Source organism: Athene noctua, chromosome 1, assembly GCF_965140245.1.
Source record: "Athene noctua chromosome 1, bAthNoc1.hap1.1, whole genome shotgun sequence".
NCBI lineage: Eukaryota > Metazoa > Chordata > Aves > Strigiformes > Strigidae > Athene > Athene noctua.
In genome coordinates, this window is record NC_134037.1 from 125700359 (window position 1) to 125725689 (window position 25331).

The 25331-nt window shown below is 44.2% G+C and overlaps 2 protein-coding genes across 2 annotated transcripts in view; both read right to left on the reverse strand.

Moving 5' to 3' along the window:
- Positions 1–15258: 15258 nt before the first annotated feature.
- Positions 15259–25116, reverse strand: LOC141966388 (U6 snRNA (guanine-N(2))-methyltransferase THUMPD2-like). Its single transcript, XM_074919095.1, is given in 11 exon segments — positions 15259–15633; positions 16516–16590; positions 18124–18241; positions 19926–20016; positions 20019–20042; positions 20649–20720; positions 21328–21415; positions 21734–21779; positions 22794–22800; positions 22957–23034; positions 24801–25116. Coding segments are annotated over 11 exon segments (843 nt in total). The 5' UTR covers positions 25005–25116; the 3' UTR covers positions 15259–15593.
- Positions 25038–25331, reverse strand: part of LOC141966346 (sodium/calcium exchanger 1-like) — a 29396-nt gene continuing 29102 nt past the window's right edge. Inside the window, 1 exon segment of the mRNA XM_074918954.1 lies at positions 25038–25181. Coding sequence (XP_074775055.1) covers positions 25166–25181 — 16 coding nt within the window. The 3' untranslated portion in view covers positions 25038–25165.

The following is a 25331-nucleotide window of genomic DNA, read 5'->3' on the forward strand; positions in this document are numbered from 1 at the left end:
GATTCAGATCAGCAGGTACTCCTCAAATATTTTGGGATCAGACAGTGACACAAGGTTGATCTCTCTTAAAATATACCCTCACTAAAGCAGAAGAATCTCTTGAACTGACAGGCATTTTAGATACTGGTGCGGATGTGACCATAATATCTGCGAGCAGATGGCCACAGCGTTGGCCGTTAGCTCAGGTAACTCAAGCGCTTTGCGGGGTTGGTGGTCATGTTGTAAGGTTTCAAAGCAAAGATCTCATTCATGTAAGGGGCCCAGAAAACTGGGTAGCAAATATTCATCCACTTATATCGGAAACCCCTATTACTTTATGAGGTCATGACTGTATGGCTCGATGGGGAACTCAAATTGCATCAAATCTGTCTTAATTACCACTGCAGCACAACCCACCCCTAAACCCACCCTGAAACTAACCTGGAAAACAGAATCGCCTGTGTGTGGGGGTCAGTGGCCCTTGCTAAGGAAAAAGTCGTGCCACCTTAATGATTTAATTCAGGAACAATTAAGTGCAGGACATATTGTACCTACCACCAGTCCTTAGAACTCTCCGGTGTTTGTTATTTTAAAGAAAAGTGGTAAATGGTGACTTTTACATGATCTCCAACACATTAATGATGCCATGGAGGATATGGGTATGTTACAGCCAGGAATGCCCTCCTCAAAAACGATTCCCCAGAACTGGCATGTTGTAATAATTGATCTAAAGGATTGATTTTTTTTTTACCATTCCCTTGCATCCGGATGATACACCTAAATTTGCCTTCTCTGTTCCTAGTATTAATGTTAGTGACCCTGCAAGACTGTACCACTGGGTTGTTTTACCATAAGGCATAAAAACCAGTCCCACGATGTGTCAGGGGTTTGTTGCAAAGGCTTTGAGCCCTGTTAGAATGCAGGTCCCCCAGGCTGTTCTGTATCATTATATGGATGACATTCTTATAGCAGCAGAAACACAGGAGATCATGGAAAAGGCTCTCGCTTTAAAAGACTCGGTATCTCAAATGGGATTACAAATAGCACCTGAAAAGGTACAGCAATCATCACTGTGGCGGTACCTGGGGTGGAGGATTTGTGAACAGACTATTGTCCTGCAACAGGTTAAACTTAAAAGTGATGTTAGGACTTTAAATGACTTACAGAAATTGTTGGGAGCCATAAATGGGATACGGCCGTTGTTGTGCCTCACTAATGATGATCTGCATAGCTTGTTTGATATTTTGCAAGGAGATGCCTCACTGGCATCACCCAGAGTACCTACAGAGAAAGCAAAACAAGATCTCCACCGTGTGGCTAACGCCATCTCAGAAAGACAAAGCATCGCAATGTGTGCCAGCCATCCACATCAACTGGTATTATTTAACCCTTCAGGGCAGCCATATGCTCTGCTGTTTCAGTGGGATGAAACACTTAGTAACCCTCTTTTTATTGTTGAATGGATTTTTTTTTGTCACACCAAATGCACAAGACAGTCACTACTCGTCCAGAAATGTTTGCCAAACTGATCATGAAAGGTAGGCAGCGCCTACTATTACTTGATGGTCAGGAACCTGTCTATATCATTGTTCCGGTTACTATGCACATGTTATGGTGGCTAATACAAATGTCTTCGAGCAAGCACAGCTTTCACATGCATTTTTTCCACCAAAATACCAGGGCAATACAAAAAGAGTTTTCTTTGTCAAGGCATCAGGCTAAAGACATCATTGTGGCTTGCCCTGAATACCAGAAAGACTCCCTCTCTTCAACAGCTAGTGGAGTCAACCCTTGGGGACCCACCTCCTCAGAATTATGCCAATCTGATGTCACTCACCTGGCTGCATTTGAAATGTTAAAATATGTACATGTGTCTGTTAACACCTTTTCTGGAGCAGTGTTTGCATCCTGCCATACAGTGGGGAGTCAAGCATCTGACTGGCATTCCCCACTCACCGACCGGACAGGCCGTTGTGGAGTGTACGCCTGGCACGCTAAAGCATCTATTACAACAAAAAGAAAAGGAGGAGATGCAGGGTATCAATCTACACCTCACTGAAAGGCTAAATAAAGTATTATACGTCATGAACTTTTTAAACATTTCCCGTCTCACAGGTGCCACCAATATTGCGTCGCTTCTCATCACAGATACCAGATCAACAAGAAGTCCAGGGCAAGGCTCAAGTGTGAACATAAAACCTAGAAAGTGGTAACTGGGAAGGACCACTTCCTTTAATAACCTGGGGAAGAGGTTATGCTTGTGTCTCCGCAGGTCACGGTCCCTGGTGGTTACTGGCAAGGTGTGGGCGACCATACCTGAGGCGTGAGAGGCAGCTTGTGGTAGAACCCAGGAGCCAGCTGTGGGTGCTGTGGATGCTCCTGTGCTGACAGTTTGTGGTCTCTTCAACTGATAATTTAAGCAGAATAAACGAGTAATGCTTCCTACTGCAATGGGACAAAATAGACTATCTCTGTCCTTAATCACACTATGGTTGTCAACTCTTTCAAGAGAAAATGCTAACAGTAATTGCAACTCCTTAATTAAATATATAGGCTTACTAGTCACTAGTGAAAGATGTAGCTTAGACAAAATGTAGTTATTGTTAAGGATGAAATGCTATAAGAATGTGTGCATTCAACTTTGTTTAGCAATATTAAGAATTAAGAACTCAAGTGTTTAACCTTATAAGAAACTCCGTTGGTTTGCCCCCTGGAGTGCTGGCCAGGCTCTGGGTGGAACCCAACAGGAGGATGAGATCAGATGTTTCCCCTCAAAGAAAATTGCCAGTTATTTTGGCCTGTTGATTTAAAGGCTGGACCTGCTTGCAGCGACTTTGGATGCCTCACCTACGGATGGACGCATCGTGTAGGGTTTCCGGTTTGCGAGGAAGGGCACTCTGAATTCTCGCTGCACCCAGGGTTCCCCAGCGACTGCAGATCTGAATGTTAGTACCCCATTAACTAAGTGACTGTATCTTCCTTATTTTGGAATACTTAGTCAAAGACTGTCCTACTCTTCTCAACTAGTAACTCTAACTGCTGTATTAATTTTAGCCTTTTGTAGAATTGGTTTAGGTATACTGTGTTTTTTGAAGTTTGTCTAAACCTTAATTGATAAAGCTCTGATACCGGTCTTGCAGGTGCAGCTATAAAACAAAGAAGGGGGAGATGTGGGAGACATCGGCCTGTCAGCTTCGCACAGCCTCTGAGAAGCAGCAAGGCTTTGATGAGAAACAGGCCCTGGGAGAAAGATCAGAAACTGCTCAGTTGTGCCAAGGTGGCAGGGAAAAGCAACGGACACCTGCAACACTGAACTGTGGAAAAGTCCTGAACTGTGAGAAGTTACCGCCGCGTGAACAGCACGTGAACGAGGAGCTGATTGGTCTGCACAGCGCGTGTGAGCGTGGTCTCATGCTGATAGGAGAAAAGGTGGATAGCTGTCTAATTGCTGATTTGCTAATTTTGAAGTAAGAGCTTTGGCGAGAGCATATGTGTGTACTATTAGAAAAATAAACAACTTTGCTTGTTATAACTCTCATAGAGTTGTCCAGGTCCAATATCCTCCGCAACAACTCTACGTCTTTGCCACGAATATCCACTTACACTGATTTCAGCCAGAGATGCCATGGCCCATGCAATTGTTGACCGCAGTCCTGCTGTTCTGATATACTCTCTGTTTGCTAATGGAAGCCTGCAAACAGGAAAAAAACAAAACGCCACACTTCAAAACAACGGTACAACCACAAGAAAAGCCCATGTAATACGAAAGAAGAAATGAACTGGACAGATCTGCAGACAGACAGACAGAAACCAGTCTGCTTTTATCCACAATTTAACCACAAAGTCTGGCATACATGCTCAGATAAGCTCCAGACAGACCACAAGACTAACGTGGCAGTCCACTGAATATTAAACCAGAAAATAATTACTCACAGTGGACAGCCAGACTATTTAGAAACGATGCCTGTTCTGACACTACCAAGACAGATCTGGTGAGGAGAATGCCTACCTGAAAAGAGGAATCCCTACCACTGAGTAAATGTCGTTAAGATGTATGAAGATCTGAAAGAGGAAAAAAATTACCTTAGAAACTCTCAACCTGACATGACAACAGCTTTTTCGCAGTGTTTCATAGCACCGCTTTTCTCTTCAGTGCTAAAATGCGCAGTTCTTATTGGACTGCATCACCGCACTGCCCTGGAGGAGTGGATCAGTGTTTGGTATTCTGGGAGCTGTTTGCTGTTTGTTTTCTTGGGAGCTCTCCAGCCCAGGGCTTTTTGGGACCTCTCCACCCTGGTGCTTTCTGGGAGCTCTCCACCCCAGCACTTTTTTGGGAGTTCTCCATCCTGGGGCTTTTTCGAAGCATTTCACCTTACAGATACTTTGAGTGCTTTGTCCTGGTGGTTTTGGGAGCTCTCCACCCTGGGGCTTTTTGGAGTGCTTCACCTTTTTTTTTCTTTGGGGGGGGCCCTTAAGATTTTTTTTTTTCTTGGAATTCTACAGTGCCTGGCATTTTTGGACCAACATTGCCCTGCGCGAGTGCTTCACTGCCACTGCCTTGGAGGAGTGCATCGCCCCGCAGCCATCAGGTGCACCAGCATTTGTTTTCCTAGAAGCTGTTCACTGCTTCTTTTTTGTATCTCCATCACGAGATGGGGATGGGGTTTTTGAGGTGCTCTAGCCCAGGGATTTTTGGGAGTGCTTTGGCCCGGGGATTTTTGAGAGGTCTCCACCTCAGAGCTTTTTCGAAGTGTTTCATTCATGGGATATTTTGAATGCTTCACCCCTGGTGTTTTATATGGGCTCCCCACCCCAGAGCTTTCTGGGAGCTCTCCCCCCAGTGGTTTTTCTTGAGAACTCCAGCCTGGGGCTTTTACACAGCATTCCACCATTTGGATGTTTTGAGCGCTTCATCCCAGTGGTTTTTTAGACACTCTCCACCCTGGGGCTTTTTGGAACAATACTTGATTTTGGATTTTGGAAGCCCTTTAAGGTTTGGGGGTTTTTTGGAATTCTACAATGCCTGGCATTTTTTTTTTTAATACTCCAGTCTCAGGATTTTTTTGAAGCGCTTCATCATTTCAATATTTTGAGCACTTCATCCCAGTGTTTTTTTGGGTGCTCGCTATGTTGGGGCATTTTAGAGTGCTTCACCATTTTGTTTTTGGGGACCCCTTTAAGTTTTGGGGTTTTTTTGGAATTCTAGAATGCCTGGCGTTTTTGGAGTTCTTCACTGCTATTGCCTTGGAGAAGTGCTTCACCACGCCTGCTTGGAGGAGTGCATCATCGCTTGTTTTTTGTGGGGAGCCCTGCTCCTAGGGGCTTTTTGGGAGCCTTCTGTCCCAGGGTATTTTGGGAGTTCTGCACCTTGGGGCTTTTTTTGAGTGCTTCACTGTTTTGTTTTTTGGGAGACCTTTATAGTTTCACTTTTTTATGGAATGCTACAATGCTCAGCATTTCTGGAGTGCTTCACTGTTTGCTTTTTTCAGGTTCATTGACCTTCTCATTTTTGAGTGCTGCACACCAGGGCTTTTTGGGAGTGCTTCCCTGGGCAGTCCTTCAGGGATGCTTCACCATTTGATTGGGGGGGGGGGGGGCAGGGGGCGGCTGTTTAGGAGCCCTTCACCATTTGTTTTCTTGGGAGTCTTCCACCCTTGAGCTTTTTGGGAGCTGTCAACCCTGGGCCTTTGTTGGGACTTCTCTGCTCTGGGCCTTTTTCAGAGCAGTCCACATTTTGGGTTTTAGGAGCACCTCACCCCTTTTCAGACCTCTTTACCAAGGGGCTTCTTTTGGAGTGCTTCACTGTTTGGCTTTTTCCTGGAATGCTACAATGCCCAGCATTTTTTTAAGTGCTTCATGCTTTGGGTTTTTTGGGAGCCTTTCACCTATCAGCTTTTTTGGGGAGCTGGTCACCATCTTTTGGAGCACTTCCTCGCCTGGCTTTTATTGGAGCGCATCACTGTGCGGCCCTCAAAGAGTACATCGCTTTGGGGTTTTTTGGCTCTTTTAAATCAGTTTCTGTAAACTGTCTCTTAGATTTGCAAATCTTTAAGAAGTACTTGTACCGCCCAATACAAATGGAGCTCTCAAAAATGTTCTGACTGGCCTGGCGTTGACACGAAAAATTATCTGAGAATTGAAAAGTGAATGTTACGGGAAATAACGAAGAACAGAACTGTTGGGGCTTTCCTTGCTTAAGAGCAGTGGGGCTGTGTTAAGTTTTAAGGACAATTTCATGCGGAAGTGCCTAGGATTGTAAACCATACAGCCTTTAAGAAGTCTGTTAGTGATTTTGGTTTGGATTTGTCTTTTTGTTTTTTTCTCTTGAGCTGCAGAGTTGTTTAGGACACTTAATGTAGTATATGTAAATTGTTCTGGCTCATTATTCCTTTGTGTAATTCCTTTTATAAGGTGTTATACTTGTTCCAAGTACAGGAAAACCGTACTCCATACAAAATATAGAGAAAATTTCTAGTAACATTGGCTATTCTTATTCTTTGCAAGGCATCCTGACAAATGTTTTATCCTGGGTATAGCAATTACTTGATATTCAAAGGCCAGACCTTTTAATGCTGGATTTTGTGAACCTCATGTCACCATTTTAGGCATATCATGCATGTAATACAAAGCTCTGAAAAGGCTCTGGAAAGTCCCGATGCTCTTCACAAGCAGAAGTTTCCCATGCCTTTTGGGTATTCCCGTATCTGTCTGCTCAGGGACGGCAGAGGTGAGACAGGGCAGCTCTGTGTGTTGGAAGGTTACCAGACCCTGTTTGTAACGGGAAGATGCCAAGCTGAGTTACACATACGTGTACTAGACTTAGCAACTCCAGCTGAAAGTCTCCACAACGGCTATGTGCCGCAGCCCAAAGCTCTTTAGCAATAGCAGCCAAGTGCTTCAGGGTTTTGCTCAGGAGTTGAACTGCAACTCTCCAGTTTCCTTTCTTCTGACCTTTAGCCTCCTGTATTTTAGCCTATTTCTCCCCCCAACCCCCACCCAGCTTCACACATAATAAATGCAGAGTGAAGAAAATCCTTCTGCTCTGAGCTCCCATGCAGTATCCCTGGTAAGCAGAAGGGGCAACTCTAAAGGTCTGCTGCTTCTGAGGGCCCGGGCTGTGGCACTGCTGCTCATGCTGGGGCTGTGCTGTGGAACACGCAACACCTGGAGCCGGCTTTCCTTGAAGGGCGCCTGCAGAGAACAGTTTTCCGCCCAACTGAAAAACTTGAGTGTACCTGGATGCCCCTTTTCCGCCATGGTTTGGCAGATGATCACAGGTGAGCCCGTGTGACACCAGAATTTCATGACTGTGTCCACAGAGAGTGTCAAATTCACATGGCTCCAGTCATCTGCCTGCAAACACACTAAAATATTTTAACTCAAAGCAGACCAAATTTCTTTCTAGAAAGCTCAGGAAAGTGGTGAACACACTGAAGTCAAGATCTTCCAGGGAAGTCCTTGGAAATCAGACACAGACAGTTACAAGTTTTTCCCACAGTCTGTTAACGTTTAATGGTGCAAAAGTACAGCCATCAGCATGTCAGCTTTGTTGTGAACTGAACACAGTTCCAGTCCTGTACAGGCACAGAAAGAGGTACTGCTGTGATGGGAGCAAAAACCTAATGCCGATATTTATTCCAAGCACCGGAAGACGAAGCATGAACAGCCATTAAAAGTATAGTTCAAACTATGAGACACCAATGGTGCTGGAAAAGAAATAGATGAGGAAATTCTCTTTTTAAAAAAGTTCTACTTCAGTTGCCACAGAATACAATTCCAGAGTTCCATCCTCCGGCTCCACCACTTAAGACAACAAACAAAAAAACCCCACCAAAATAATACATAGGAAAGAGAAAGGCATTGCTGAATCCCCTCGCCCCCATTATGATCTTCCTGTAGCAGCTACACCACTGAGGAAAAAACAGTTTCCAAAGCAGTTCCTCTCCTGGTGCATCCATGTTTTAAGACAGATCGGACATTCGTAGTGTTGCTCCCTGCAGCTACATTTAGGTCTTAACAAATCTACGTGCTCCTTGCAAAAGCGTTTCAACCTCTTTGTTATCCTTGTCTTTTGAACTTGGTTCCCAGTCAGAATCTTCATCAGCAGGCTCGCACTCCTCTTCCTCATCAGCAGGCTCGCACTTCTCTTCCTCATCAGCTATCAAACGTTCATTACAGTCCTATTCATTTGGTTTGCCTTCATCATCATCGTCGTCACCATTGCTCTCCAAAGCCCTTTTCCCTGTAGGGACATAAATGTCATCTATTCATGAATCATAAATACAGACAGAAAGAGACCTTCCAGAGACCATCTGGTTAGTCTCTCTCCTCAAAAGGAGAGAGAATCACCTAAAGTGCCCTAGCCAATGCTGACACTTTGGGGATTGATGTTCAGGACTCTCGTGAAAAGCTGTGCCATCTCTCTCTGACCCCTACCGCAGCACTTACCAGCCTGATCACCCCAGAATTCCCTCCTGGCCTTAATCCCAGCTTCTTGTTACAGAGGACCCAGAAGGTGATTCCCTGTCTCTCTGCAGCACCTCCCCTTTCTTTCCTCTTTCTCCCCAAATTTTCTCTTGCCTAGATTACACAACCTTTACTCTCCCCTTCAGCTGTCCTGCCTTCTTTCTGTGCATCTGATCACTGATGCTCTCGTCTGGAACTCAAGCCTTTCAAAAAGGTCACGGCCCAAACAAAGCTCCAGGCAAAGGCATTGCCCATTCTGGGCAGACATAAGGTACTGCTGCATGGTTAACCTACACTCATCTGGTTAATAAAACACACCACTCGGATTGCTTTTCATAGCCACCGTTCCTGAAATACAGCCAAAGCACATTCCATTGTCACATGTGCCAGCCCCAAACCCCTTTTTGCAGAACCGTTTCGTAAAAGCTAACGCATGATGTAGCTGGTTACTTCAGAGGATACAGGTAATTACAGAGCACTGCGTTTCTTTTAGATTATTTCTGCACTTTGAGACCACTCTGTATATATTCATACTGTGTACCACCAGTAACAGACATACTCACCATTATCAGGTATGGCGTTCAGCTCGTCTCGGACCATAACTCTTCACGAACCGTCACAGATCCAGGCTGGTTTCATACAACTGTAAGCACAGGCCACAGACACTGTCAGCACTTGGAAAGCAGTACCAGGCCCCCCCACCCCCAAAGCACAGTTCAAGGTGGCTAGTACACAACCCCCAGGCTTCTCCCTCGAAGGCAAGAACCCCCCAAAAAACAGATGCGGAAGGGCTCCCAAAAAGCCAAACTGTGATGCACTCCGCCCCAGGGCAGCACCGTGAAGTGCTCTGGAAACAAGCCCCCAGGGTAGGGCTCTTCCCACCCCCGCCCCCCCAGGAGCCCACTGTGTCGATGACCTGCCAATAGCCCAGGTTCTTAAAAACATGACAAAACTTTGCTATTTTTGGCCACGTATGTAACACCCTTCCTGATCATCTTCCTGAGCAAAAAACATTCAATAGCACGCTGCTGCTGCAACCTTTCAGTAAACTCGGTAAGCACATAAATTTATGGACCGTGCAGAGCTTATGTCCAGATAAAACACTGACATAGATGTGGCATTTATCCACGTCTCATTCTTTGGTACCCCAACTGTCCCTGTCTTTCTACAAAAGGCTTTCACCTTTTGATTTTTCGAAAAAAATCACGTACAAAATTAAAAACACAACAGAGACTTTGTTTTGGGGTGTGCAGGGTTTTTTTAGCTAAGTTAAAGAGAGAAGGTGAGAAAGACATTGAGATGTAAGAGAATGTTGGTAACAGATATTTGACAGCCTGTTTAATTTTTTTTATTTTTTAAAGAAAAACATGTTAAATGCCATTTTGTAATTCAGTATCTTATAGTGGGGCTCCTCTGAAATTTCTTAAGGGCAAATTACAGCTAATCTGGTATGTTATTTCTAAAGTTCTTCTGAAGTTTGTTTACCAGACACACACAGTTCACAAAAACCAACTCATTCTTACTAACTTCAAGAACTTCCTAGGTAAAAGAAGTCTGAAGGCCTAAAATAACCATTTAACTTCACACATAACTTGCGACTCTATAAGCAAGTTGAAAAAACAGGAAAGTTCAAAGTATGTCAAAATTCTCTTTTCAGTGCACTGCTGTAGCACCCTTCAGCGTAACTCAAAAGAGCTTTTAAACCAGAAGCCGTTGTCCAAAAAGTTGAATACAGACACTAAGCTCAACCCAAAACCACTTCTCAAATACGGCTGTCAATAGATTTCAAACGTAACACAACAAATTCCAACAGAACTGGCCAAGCCATTACCTAAGAAAATAAGTTGTATGTTTCTCCCAACACATTAACAGACTGGTGACCTATCCACTTGGTTCTTTTTAACCAGAAATCTGATAGTCACATGTGTTTTATTTAACTGAAAGCAAGTTTCAAACCACAAGCTGCAAGTTAATGTCTACTCTCCGTGGTGTGTTGCTGATGGCTTGCTGTATCCTGGCTAGACTTTTAAACTTGCAAACACTGAGGGGCACACAAGTAATTATTTTCACATATGGAGAGGTATCTCTGAGAAAGGACATGATTCCTCCAGTACTTGACCAGTGTTTCATTGCATCCAAAATATTAAAGTAGCATAAGCTTTAGAGTAGGCGCCTAAACATTATTAACATTATTCACACGCTCCCCCAATCTGCAAAACTTGCAAAGAAAGCCAGTGCCACGCTTCTGGAATGTGGATGCTGCCTGTCTGAAGACAAGGGAGTCCAGCCTCTACTAAACTGGAAGGGACAACTACAGCGAGAAACTGAGCTTGCTGAGCAAACAGAGGGTAGCTGAAGACACTGGGGTATCCACAGGCTGCCAAAAATATGTGATTCAGCTGCAAGATGCCAGTTGTTATCCCCATCAGCACAGCATGAGGGCAAGGTACTCCAGCTGCAAGGTACCCCCAGCCCTGTCCACAGCTCAGAGAATGCATATACAGCACCGTCCTGTGTCCTACACAAATACTACCTGTTTCAAAAGCTGACATCACCTGAGTCTGCTGAGTCCTATGGTTCTCTCCCCACTACACAAGTCTCCTTCCCTGTTTTATCTTTTCAGTTCCACAGGGAGACACAGCATGGCTGCTCAGCTTAACTGTGCTGGCAACCCACATCATGCACAGCCAAGTACTCCAGCAATGGGAACTGACACAAAAAGCCAAATAGACAAGACTAGACAAGATAATACGAGACCACAACTTTCAGTGTGAACAAAAGAAGCATGATGAACATACACTTCTGGAACTACATAGTACAGAGTGGCGTCTCTTGATTATTTTTTTTTTTAAATGTCCATGCAATAAAGACATTTCTAATCATTTCCAGAACTGTAAAAGGAAAAATGGAATAAAGTAGCAACTTCTTTCCCTTCTTGCCTACATAGACCTTAAGGATCAAACCAGAGAGTAGTTAAAATACTTCCCTACCCCCGATATTAAATCTTGAAGGGGAACACCCTACAAGTTAATCAAGGAGTCTGGACATTTTACTTCCCAGATTGTTCAGCAAGTCTAGCCATATTAACAGAGCAGCACCTGCAGGCTGATAACTGACCTGTAGGGCATTATGTACTTGGCAAAATCACAACGTAAGCACAGTTCAAGCACAAGTCTAGCACACAATGAAGTCCTAATCAGAGTCTCCAAGAGAATTTCCAGAAATGTACTCAATTCCCAGAGAGTAAGGCTCAGCTACTGTTTCACCCTGCCTTCTTTATTCTTCTCCCTCTACACTCTCTCCAGGTGAGTTCTTTTCTGCCTTGTCATCCTCCTCATTTCTTTTGTTCTTAGAGGTTTGTGTACCACATGGGTTGAAAACATAGTACCTTACGTCCAAAAAACCTCTCACTGAAATTTTAGTCAGCTTTCATTTAACTGTTCTCCAATTACATTCTTTCCTCTCGCACCTCACTTGCCATGCTTGCTATTTTTAAGAACAGTGTATTTTGTCTTACACTAGAAGGCAGTAATTATCCCTTTCTTCAATAAGTGGACTCAACTGATTTGGTACGATTGTATCTTAAGCATGAAAATATTTAGTCTCCATGGCCAATTTCCGTCAAGAAACACCCAGTTCTAGTTTTATTACATTAATCATTGCTAGCTCACCTGTGTTGACATTTTGAGCCTACAAAACCAAACAAACAAACAAAAAAACCCATCTAGAGCAGAAGATGCAAAATCCCAGCTGAAGGAATAGAGTCCAAGAGTCGAAGCAGCAGGCAGACTTGCCAAACCTGTGCTGTCCACACCTCGTGGCTGATTTGGCCCCCTTCCACTGCAAAGGGATTTCTTCTCCTGAGAAAAAGGATGCTGAAGAGCTGTTGAAAATCATGGGAAGAAAAACACAAACTTGTTTTTTCACCTTCAGCTTAAGACATTACTTCCTTTTTTCAACACCAGCAGTACTGGGACTCTCTGGCCAGCTGGCCATTCTCTGGACCAGCATCGGCCTGGGCTCATGAAAGGCAGAAAGGAGGCACAACATCTGATTTCATGCAGGTCACCAATGTCTTCAGGAACAGCAGGATACCAACTCCTCAAGGGCATAAACTGTGACTTAAGAAAACATGAAGCCAACGATCTAAGATAATCACTTTGCATCTTATGCCCTTTGGGTTATTAGCACTGAAGGTGTTGTCACAAGTAAGAACGTGAACTGCCTTTGATAATCTGGGTATTAAAAAAAGATCATCCTGACTGTAGTGACACAAGGATTCCTTGCAAAGGATGAAGATTAGGTACCCCTGACAGGTTTTATGAGATCCCATCAAATACCTTTGAAGTAATCAGCTGTGAAGCAATTCCTTGCCTAAGCTCACAGAAATGAGAGATTAAGAAACATACGGTACTTCAGTCTTTCTCAACACGGCGTAGAGCTGGCTCAGACTCTTACTTTGAGGGGGCATGCATACGCACCATACAACAGCTCAGTGTGTGGTGGACACTGCCTCATGCTTTCATTTAGCATAATCACGCTGCGTAAGATGACAATTACAGGTTTCAGACGGAAGCATTAATAAGGGCTGAAGAACAATTTCAAACAAATATTTCTGAGTTGGCAAATGCAACCAAAAAATTCAAAGAGGCTCATGTAAGAAAACACGCGTTCATTTTTTGTTTCCTCTTGCACCTTAAGTGCTCTAGCTCCCAGGCTTTCTGATGAGGAGGTTAATAGCAAAAGCCAAGAGTTTTTCCTCCCATTCCTGTTTCCAGGAGCAGGAGCCTGAAACTAATTCCTTCGCACGGAGATTTCATTACAACAATGGGAATGCATTACACAGGGCTTCCAGAAGCAAAGATCAAAGACCAAAGCCTGCGTCAAAACACAGTCACTTCACTAAAAGCGCACAGCATTTATACAATGTCTGCTCTGGAAAATCATCTAGAGATCCTCATTCTACTAGTAGCTAAAAGAACAATCCCCTTCCAGAGCTCTAGATTGCCACCTGTGGGGAGGAGTTTAAAGAGAAATCCACCAACTACTAAGTCAAGCTGGAAAAACACTACCTAGTTAAATAGGAAATATTTACTCTGTTGTCTCTGTGACAACAGTAGGATATCAGATCAAAACAATGAAAAGAACTGATTTAATGCAGACATGGTATAACAGATACCTTTGCAGGAACAATAATCTCACTAATTACAAAAGAAAAGGCCCTTTTACTGGAATTCCAACAGTTGTGATAAAATGCTGAAAATCTTTGGAAGGGCCCACTCACGCTAGATGAATGACCTGTCAGATGGCAAACGAAGTTCAACGTTTATTAAAGCAAAGCAATGATTTCCCCCCCACCCCAAGATGTGCTGTGATATAAACTAATCATATGAACAAAAGAAACGGACCTCAAATCACCTCAGAATATGCTTCAAATCTCTGTGCAGTTACTACCAAAGCCAAAGGTATTAGAAGGGGGGCAAACAAGAGAAACATGGTCTCTGTCAGAATACCACAGGCAGCACTTAGAACCCCAAAAGGATGGCATAAATTTCAGAGGGCCTGGAAAGAGGGATGATTAGAATGGCACTTTCATACCAAGACACAGACAAGTCTTTCTAAAATGAGAGATGAAGTAAATACAAAGCAAACAAAATTAAGCAACCACCTCATTTAACTCCAGGCCTATTTCCTGAAACTGAGCAGGACAGGATAGTGTCTTCTTTTTCACAACCAAAGAACCCTAACTCTTCTTCTACACTTTGCTGGCCACCCTACACAATTAAGTTCTTTGCAGCAGTGAAATACAAAACCACAAAGGACAGAAATGACTTGTACAACAGCAGAACTAACTTTCACTCTTTCTAGAGGGTGTCACTGTGGATGAGAAAACTGAACAGAAGGTGAAATTCAAGAATTTTCCTGACACATAACTGCAATCAGAAAAGCAATTTTGATATCAGTCTCTCAAGTAGACTCTAGATGAAGCTAAATTACCTGACAAGTAAGTTTACTGAGACACAGGAAACAAAACCATGCGAATGAAAATGTGACATGCAACACTGCAGAATACTCAGCTCCAAAAAACCACTATTAGCAGATTGTCTGTGTTTTGTTACAGAGACATCAATCGTCTTATCAAGTAGTAACTCAGTTTCACCACTGATTTTAGCAGTCTTCAGAGGAGACATCTCTGGACACAGGAGCAGACTTTAAGTCCTGTGTTTTACTTCGCAGTATTAACATTTTAGCTATCTATCACGGCAACATAGCTTCACTAAAGAAAAAAAAATAATCTGAAAACCCAAACATCATCTTTCTTTCAGACCCTCACGGAAAAAAGTGTTACATCCAGTGTTTATATCCCTGGGCTATATTAAGAACTAAGCAACCCACATGAAGCTTCATCTCCTACCAAAAACTTACACTGATGTTAGGTAGAAGAGACATGTTACTGTTGACTCTGCATATTTGATACAGAGAGCTAATGGCAAGAACAAGTTACCCACTACCTTTCTTGTGATGAATTCATTATCGTCTTCTCCAAAGCCTCTCCAAAAGCTGAACTTGGATGGGAGGGCAGATAATTACAAAAATCCTGGTTTAAGCCAAAAATCCCTACTACATGCAGTGCACTAGCATGTTTCCAGGTACCAGCCAAACAGCAGGACTCACAGCAGCAGGCTCGTATCAGTCTCATATCCTCATTCCCTTCAAGGCTCTCTGTAGTTCACTCTGCACCACAGGTTCTTACTTCAAATTCTAAGATCTCCAGAGTAGAGGCTCCGCTGCGGAAAGCACACAGATAAAGTAACGCTTCCAACAGGCTACACACATCAAACTTTAAAAGAAAGGCAAAAAAAGCCCAAACCAACCCAGACACGCTACTGATTGTTATCTCCATACTAATCATGGCAGAGGAACACAAAGCACAAGTCCATCCCAGCTTGCCAAGCTGCAAATGCTTGTCCAAAACAGCATCAGAAAGCAATCTGCAGTAATTCTCTATAAAAATACTTTGCTGTCAGCAGCCACAGGAAATTCTTGAATTAGACTATTCCTCCTCAAATACCTTTTGCATAGACCCATCTCTTTTCAGGAGAATTCTTCCATATGCTTCTCTGCAGGTAGAAGTCACTTCTAGTTGTTCATCCACTTGTCAAGTTTTTCCATCTTCCACATAGTGCCCTTGGAGTAACATTACCAAGTGAGGAGAAGCATTATTTTTTTGCTAAAATAAGTCTGTGCACCCTAAAGAGCTAAAGCATACCTGTCAGATACATGCAAATGCTGCAGAGAATACAGAAAATAGTTTATTTTCCACTCCAAGAGATCTGAATAGTGACATTTCAAACTCAGCAGAAACAAGCTATAAAATAAAATACAAGACTGCAAGGTAAAGCATACATCCACCCCTCAAAAACAGTTGGAGACTTCTTCAGACAAGATGCGCTTCCTAAAAAAACTACTGCTGAAAGTGAAAATCCATTTGCAATTAGTATTATCACATTTGGTTTTGTAGTTCTGCAAATGAAGTCTTTCTCTCCCAAAGAAACTCCTCCTGATAGCGAGGGGCTTTGCCTAAACAAGGATTTGATGACTCTCATTATAATATTTTACAGTAAAAACATCTGAAACACTAGCAAGCATCTTCCACCTCTCCTAAAAACCAAAGAGAGAAAAGCAGCACCTTAGGACATCCACAGAAAATGAGGTGAGCTAACAAATGGCACAGGGTTTGGATCAGCAGGCCTCTACCAGACCACTGTCGTGCTACTTTTCAGCTGTATCAGGATTCAAGTTCACTTTGACACAGTGCAAGAAATCTGCTGATGCCCAGCAGTAGAGATCTTCCTGCATTTGTATATGAAAGAATCTGTCTTTCCAAGACCAACCCCATAGATGCCATCTGGCACCAGACCCCCAAATTGTGTCTGTCGGCTGCTGAGAAAGGATTCTTCAACACCATTCGTCAAGGAAGAAGAATCCCCGTCAATATTCAGGGCTTTTGCAGTGGCAGTTTCACTTGTGCTATCAGAAACGGCATTAGGAGAGTCATTTTCAGCACACCTGGTAATGCCATCCATATGCTTACGGAGATCTTGGCTCAGCAGCAATACAACAGTCCCTCCAACACGAAGTACTCTGGCAATTGCAAGAAAAGAAAATCAGATTAGGTGTTCATCCTGCCTGGCATTCTTTGATCTGTGCAGAACTCAACACTGCTGACACTTCAGATGCCAGCTGCATTCAATAAACACCTAAGCATGCTCAGGGTCATGGGTCAACTCATAAACTGCACCTCCCAGTGAAGGTCAAATTCCCTATCTTTATAAATTTTCCTAAATGGGAGAACTGGGCCCTGTCCTGACTCGCAAACTTTTCCAACCTTGGGAGTTCTTTCCATTGGGTTATCACGGAAGATGGACTCAATTTTTTCCCCTCTTCGTATTCTCCCAAGGATTGAGGGCACTATAACCTTCAAACCTCTTTTTTGGGTCGCATAAGCCTCCACCAGTCTGCAGAGGAACTGCTTTCCAGAGCAGTAAGAGTTTCTCAGGTTGCTAAGGCAATTCTGAAGCTGGCCTTTCCCTTTGGAAACTTTAAAATGTCTGTTCTTTCCGTGTTCCACTCATCCTTAATGGCTTTCAAACTCAGGAAGCAGATTAAAAGTAACCATTGTTTGCAATTCATTTTTCTTACTACATGAGCGAATATTACACTTGGCTTTGAAAGAGGGGAAAGAAAAGACCATCCTGGCTCTGTTCACAGCAAGTGGATTGAACAGTCTTACACGTGGAACTCTCATGGTATTGGTCCCTTCCTCACCTCCACCCTCCCAAGGAAATATTTTGCTTAGGATGGCCCAACAGAGCAAATGAGACCAGAAGACAAGCACGGCCAAAGGGAGGCAGGGTCAGGGTAAGCTGATGTAAGATCTCCCTGCCGTTATGTGGAGCTACCTCACCTTCTTCACCATCTTCCCACCACGTTCCTGCACTGGGTGAGCAAGATCAACACCCACTGAAAAGCAACCTCACAGAAAGGGCGTTTTCAGCCATGGAATTAAATAAAGGGGTTTGAACTGCCCCATAAAAGCAGCCTGCTATTAGCTTGGTTCAACTCTGATGCAGACAGGGCGAGAGAGGAAAGGAGGCATCTAAAAGCAGACCAGGTGGTGAGCTGGATATGCCAGTATACACTAACAGAAAGGAAAACGTGTACCATCATTTTCTGGTCTGAGATCCTTCCTTCCAGAGATCCTCGTGAAAGCTTGGTTGTGGACCCAAAAGGAAAGCCTATGATTTTATACAAGCAGACCTCAACCAAGAAAGGATTATTGCGTTATTTGCCTGGCCATGCCTTCAGTTTGTTTAGATCATCCTCTCCTCTTTCTCCATTCTACCTTGCAAAGAACATTTAGGAGTGTGGCTCACACAACAAGCTCATTCCTTGTCAGCCTGGGTGACCATCAGCACTTCCAGAGTTTGCCACACAAGCCACAACAGCCTCTAAGGGAAAAATAAAGGACTCAGACTTTCACAGCCTGCACAGGATCAGGTTACAAAGCTGGAGAGTGTTTGGAATAAAGCAAACCTGAAGCTGACTGAACACTTAGGATTACAAACCATCATGACATTTACACCAAACCCCAAGCATGTCAAAGGCCACACATACCTCTCAATTTCCTGGAGAATATCCGGTAGGAGCTGTATGTCTTCTGTGACCTTGAACTTCTTCCCAAATGGAATACCCGAAATCACAGAGTCAAAGCTTTCTGAAGGCAAGGGCAATGCTGCAGAAGAAAGGCAGGTCTTTACGTCTGACTATGTGAAAAATGAACGGCAGCTGTGCCCTCATTCGCCTTACAAAACCGTCTGCCAGCTCTTCCGCAGGTTATACACCCGGATTCATAGCTCCTTCCGTACCTTTCCTCGCAAATGGCGCTACAAAGCTACCAACCCAATGCAGACCGGGAAGACAAATGCGTGAGAGTGTGGTTTAGCTTGCAGATTCCCCGTTACTGGTGGTAGGAGAGTAGGACTCTCTGAACAGGGGACTGCATGGTGCCAATCTAGCTGCTGCTTCTCAACACACATCTTGACAAGCACAACGCGAAAGAGGAGCTAAGCTTGCAAAGAGTTAGCGCAGAGGTTCAGATGCACACGTAGGAATGGCAAGGAAACACATGCTAAATTTCTCGCCATCCCACTTTTCTCCCCTCAAGAATCTGGTTACAGCCAGAATCACTTGGATTCTGTCGGAGCCTGGGAACAGGCTGGATCATGAGGCAGCACTGCACCCTTGTAGCGACAAGGGCTGTGCTGGCCAGCGCGCAGCCACCACGTGAGAGGAGGAGACTATGGGTTCTCCACCCCTCAGGATGCTTCAAATCTCGACAGGACAAGGCTCTGAGCAACCTGGCCCAGCTTTGGGGTTAGCCCTACTCCCGGCAGATGACAGGACTCAAGGCCTCCAGCAGTCCCCTCCCACCTAAACCCTGCTGTGTTTCGATGCCAGAACTAGCTGGAGACGTTTCCCGGACCATCCTTGGATCAACACTTGCAGGACAAGTTTATGACAATTTTATCTACAAAGGGAAGGGCAAGTTACCTGCAGTCTTTCTCAAGACAAGCAGAAATAACAGCTTCTGACCAGTGACAGAGACACCAATTACTTGTGCAGTACTAGAAAAACCTGGCATCAAAATACCTTCCATTAGCCTAGAAGCCAAGCCTAATCACAGCTCTTAAGTAAGAAATAAAGCTATACATATTCTTACAAAAAGGAAATAATATTTCTTAGCGTTCTGGTAAGAAACAGACATTGCGAGGTAAAAAAAATATGCAGACTTCATCACCCTTGCACAGGGAAAAACAGCCAGCCTTTTTCTGTCATGAAGTTCATAAAGGACTAATTTAGACTCAGGCTTTGGGGTCCAAATGAGGTCATAAAATTACTGCCTTCTCCACAGACTAGCTCGTGAACTGAGAGCAAACAGATAGCCTCTTCCAGGAGAAAGGCATTGTCATTTGAAAGACTCCTATGGCAAAACATCAACAATTCAGCTGAGCTTATTGAGTCCCCACTATTACTCCTCTGGTACATTTAAGTCACAATCCACGTTTTATTTGGATTTGTCCTTGCTGTGTTCCTGTAAGACACAAAGAACTCTGACGTAGTATGCAGTCTTTGTGGTATTCATAAATTTACCGTTAGGACAGACAACTACTGCCCATGTCTGACAATTATTTTCATTGTCTTCTGCTGAGTTTACTATTGCCAAAGTTCTCCGAGGCAGGGGGCGGGGAGGGGAGAACTAAATAATTACCCATTTGCTAGGACTACAGACTCACGACCCAGCTATTTGTGGACAGTCAGCTCAACTACACATCCCCCCAGAAGAACCTACATGACCTGTACAGCCCCAGAGCCACAAAAAAATTCCCGTGTCTCTCTTGGAAAGCCTACAGACATACCTTGCACAGAAGCTTTCAGTAACTCAATCTTATCCATTAAGCCTGCGGTCCTAATATTCGCATCTGCACCCTCTAACTGTGAATCGCTTATATATCAGCACCCCAGTAACAGGCTTCCTGTTGAGAGAAAAAGAGAAAAGTCATTTTGCTGACAGCTGGGTGAATTTATTTTATAAACCCTTCTCAGAACTGCCTTGTTGCACAGCTCTTCCGAGACAAACCCCTTCCTGGGATATCTACTGGCATTACACGGAGCAATACACAGACCCAGAAGACGGAGGAAGGAGGGAAGTCTGCGCTGTCTTCACTCCTTTCATGTCCTGGTCTGCTCCAGGCACTCTGAACTTGAAAAAAATGAGGCTATGTCCTAACGGCAAGACCCCAGCTAGCTACAGACAGCAACGCTGCCTCTAACACTGACACCGACCGTACTGTCCCACTGACATCTCTCCATTCCCAGGAGAAGCCCAGGTAGTTTTAAGAGTCCACGGTTGCTCATAAAAACCCTGGGGTATAAATCCAGGGCTCCCAGCACCCACTGGCACAAATATTTAGGACCTGCTTAGCACTCCTGTGAGGGAAAGTTTTACCAACTGCCTAGAAAGATCAGTTGGGTTCAAGCTTTCCAGTAATGGAGTTTGGTGTAACTGCGGCACAGATTTCTCTTGATGCAACTACAAGCCATCTTGCAAAGGTCCCGCCTGTTGCCACTGTGATACTCACAGGCCACTCTTTGGCAGCTTCCAGCAGTATCGTTCCTAGCCCACACATGGGGTCCAGCACAAAGGCACCCGCCTACAAACATAAGGGGGTTACTGCATCCCAAGCAAGACAGACTCCTCTCCCAGGACAAGCTTACTCAGGGATGCACACATCACCTACACATGCCCATGAATTCAGAGTAACAACGATCACCGGTTTACCAGGCCAAACTTGCTTGGAGGAGAATATAGAAAGAAGCATTCCTAGTTTCACTAAGCACAATGCATCCAGCCTTGAGGTGACATTTAGAGGAAAAAAAAGTTAGGAGCAGACTGCAGATGGATATTGGTACCAAATTAATCCGTGGAAAAGATCACGCTTGCTTCTGGTTTCCCTTGGGAAAACAACCCAAAACGAGGTTTGAAGCCTGGTCAGTGAAAAAATCATGCAAAGTAGACTGATATCTGGACAAGGAGTAACACCTCTTCTGAGAAGAACCTGGGATTACAGCAAGTATCTGGTTGAACAGCAGGTGACAGCACACTCTGATCACAGACAAGGCAAAACCCCTGTGCACCTGCATCAGGGCAAAGGGCATTAAAATCACCGTACTTCCTCAAAGCTTCCGGCTCCAACCCTGATGAGCAGCAACGCCCCCTTCAACCAAGACTCTATTTCTTTGCCACGAATATCCACTTACACTGATTTCAGCCAGAGATGCCATGGCCCATGCAATTGTTGACCGCAGTCCTGCTGTTCTGATATACTCTCTGTTTGCTAATGGAAGCCTGCAAACAGGAAAAAAACAAAACGCCACACTTCAAAACAACGGTACAACCACAAGAAAAGCCCATGTAATATGAAAGAAGAAATGAACTGGACAGATCTGCAGACAGACAGACAGAAACCAGTCTGCTTTTATCCACAATTTAACCACAAAGTCTGGCCTACATACTCAGATAATCTCCAGACAGACCACAAGACTAATGTGGCAGTCCACTGAATATTAAACCAGAAAATAATTACTCACAGTGGACAGCCAGACTATTTAGAAACGATGCCTGTTCTGACACTACCAAGACAGATCTGGTGAGGAGAATGCCTACCTGAAAAGAGGAATCCCTACCACTGAGTATATGTCATTAAGATAATCTGATCCTAGTTTTTAACAGCAAAAATATAGGCTTAGACAGTTATGATCAGTGGGACGAAATCACACTAGATAATCTGAATGCCACTTTAAAGAGGATTTACTCTTTAACCAAACTGGGAGTGGAATTTTGTCAGCCAAGAATCCACCAACATGCTCCTGAATCTTTACAGAACCAATTTTTGTAACACTGAATGAATATTTTTAATTATAAAACCATTTACTCTAAGCAGGAGTAGATTATACCAGCAGTCAGCTATTCAGATACCCCCCTCATTTTTAAAAAAAATCCAAACACAAAACCAATTAAAAAAAACCATGAGCACCACTAAGTGGCATTTCAGATGGAAGGCAAATCTGTGCAATCCTTCCAGAAATACAGGCAGCTCAAATAAATTGTCCTCCTGTCCCATAGGCGCATCCCCAAAAATGACTGAGCTCCCCAACAGGTCTTGCATGACTGCAATCCCTCCCCTGGAAGCCAAAAGAAAAACAATGCTTTTGCAATATCCCAGTCCTCAGGACCTGAATGGTTTCAGAGCAAAAATGTGGACAAGAGCCCCACTTGAGGCTCAACAAAGCTGGACTTAATGAACAGCCTGGGAAAACCAGAGCAAGACTTTTTACAGACAGCCTCAGACCTCCCAGCATCAGTGCAGAGAGCAGCTTCCATATACGAAGCACAGGGATGGAGAAACGACTTGTCAAGAGCAATGAGTCTTTTCCAAGGTCTCCAGACAGCTTGCCTCAAGCTCCTTGCCAGGGTCAGGGTCTAGGAGGAGGCTCTTCCGTGAACAGCATGCCCAAGTCCAGTTCATTAAGGACATAACCTTCCTGCTCGCTCCCTTCCCCTACAGAGGCTAAACAAGCTGCCCACTGGCTCAGGTGATCTCCATTTCCAACACAGAATCCAGCAGATGCTGAGACATCTCCTGTATGGATCCTTCCCGACGTACAGGCCGACACTGGCCATTCTGGTATTTCGGTGCTCTCAAAGGCAAACACACAGCGTCAACCAAAAATCTTTGCTCAGCACTATCAGATGATTTCTAAATTCAGCACCAAAAAAACAAGAAGAGGCCACAGTCCTGAGTGCAAAGGGAGCAGAGGACAAAACAAAAGATATCAGGGGCAATTCTGGAAGCATCAACACGCCGTCTGGCAGACAAGCACCACTACCTCTAGATCGGGGTCCCGCAGATCAACCTGCCACCCAAACTGCTTCATGAGCGCTATGCCAACGGCTCTTCTGATCTCCTGCAAGGGGCAAGAACAGTCACAGGCAACAAAATTAACAGAATTAAGAAAACTACAAATCGTAGCCTTTGACTGCACAATCCTCAGAAACACCTGGGAAAAAAAGAAAGAGACTCTCTCTACCCCCAGAACAACTCATACAAACACCAGAAGCAGTACAACAGGGCACAGCGAGCGAGCGAGCGGCAGAGAGCAAACACCACAGGACAAAATGACTGTCACTCATCAGCAGTGTGGCTAAAGTTCAAGTCCTGCCCAAGTTACAACAACACCCGTTGCTGTTTTATAAATACCTATGAGGCACAAAATATTTCTGGTGTCTGTAAACTGGATTACCCAAGAGAATATCTGTGACTGCACAACTGCAACTCACAATTTTAATGCTTTTGTGGCATCCAGCTCAGACTACTGACTTGCGGAAACACGACTCTACAACCGTGGAGTTGTAAAGTAGGTAGGTTTATTCAGCGCTGGGCGCATGGGGGATCGCTCCACCACAAGCATGCGCGCCCTTTGCAGCTCTCGTCCTGCTTATATATTACAAAACAGTGCATATTCATAGAATGCTTATACATATACATAATATATCCCCGCCTCCCCCCGCTTCTCATGGTAATCAGGTCTCCTCCTCTTGCGTCTGCACGTTGAGCTCCTTTGGTCCTGGGCGGTGGTCGCAAATTCCCGAGCGGGGGTCGTATAGATGAAGTATCTCCTCTTCCTCGCTGATGAACTTTTTACCCTGTCCTTCTGCGCAGTCTCAGTTGTTCCCTGGCCTCTGGCCAAACCGCCAGGCCAGTTTGTTCTGGAATTTGGGGTAATCTATTGCCGACACATATACTTTAAATGACCAGAGGAAGCCTCTGTTCCGGCCAGAAGATAGTAGCCTAGCAACACTATCGGGGATCCAGCATGTCTATGCACACAGCCCCCAGCCTTGCACAGGCCTAAAGTTTGATCTCGCTGCATCCCCTAAACTTCCCATATCACTACCTTCACAGTATGAGAGTTCAAATGCACAGCACGAATTTAAGCAGACATTGGCAGGCTCATGTGTCCCACCTTCCCAAGGTACTAGCTTGAGTAAGGGGAAAAAAAAAAAATCTAGTTAAACTACTGTTAACTTCAAGTAAGAGAAATCTACATAAATTGCAGTTACACAGGGTTGTTTTTTTTTTATTTTTCTCACAGTAGAAGGGTATTATAGATGGGAAGAGGGCTGGATGGAAGGGGTGCCTGGAGGTCTCTACACCATCACTCTCTCCCAAGGACCAAGATCTAACCCCTACTGCAGGATACATCCCAGGGCTGCACCACCCTCCTGGAGAACAAATTCTCCCCAATATCCAAGGAGAGCCCACCGAAGCTGCAAAGTTTTGGTTTTGTGCTTTCTTTTCCACCCTCTGACACAACTGAGAGGAGTCTGCCTCCATTATCCTTGCAATGACCCTTTAAATAGCTGTAAGCTGCTATCAGATCACCCCCTCAGACCCTACAGGCCCAGCCACCTCAACCTCTTATCTGTACTTAGGCTCAATAAAAGACATCGATTTGAAAGTATTCAGGGAAAGAGTGCCCAGAAATTAACAGTAGCCCTTGTATTCCCACTTGTTTAAGGGAAATGCAGGTTAAGGGCTTTTTTTGAGAAAATACAGGAAAAGGCTAGATCTGTTTGATATTCTAAAACACACAACACAGTTGAAATAACAAACTACACATCTCCCTTCACCTTTGCCAAATGCTTTTAAAACACTGATACTTTAGCATACCTGTGAATGAAGTATTTTGGCAACTGCTCCACTACAACGACAAGAAACTCTGAAACTAAGCTTCTCATTCACAAGAGGCTTCTCTCCACTGCTTTTGGAAGGGTCTTCTAAGGAAGTCTTACTTTCAGTCCAGCAGTCTTGATCAATCTTCCTCTCTGGCAACATATACCTCTCCGCAGCTTCCGCTTGACATTCCTCAGACATAGTCTGCTCTGTTTTCTGCTTTTAGTTGCAGTTTTTGTCTTTTCTTGCAGTCTTCTCTTGAGACATATCATTTTTTTTCCCCCTCACACCCATGAATGTTTTTCCAAATAGAGAGAACATCCAGCCAATACTTTGGTTCACCAATGACAAGGCTTTTAATCTCATGCAGCATTTTCCCTGGAGGAAAAAGCAGTTTCAGGTTAAGGAGTTCAGTCTCAGCATTTGATTTGGTATGGATTCAGAACACCTGTTAACACAGACTGTGTTCAGATTCCATTAACATGCAAATCGAGGAACCGCAGCAGTGGCAGACATCACGGACACATC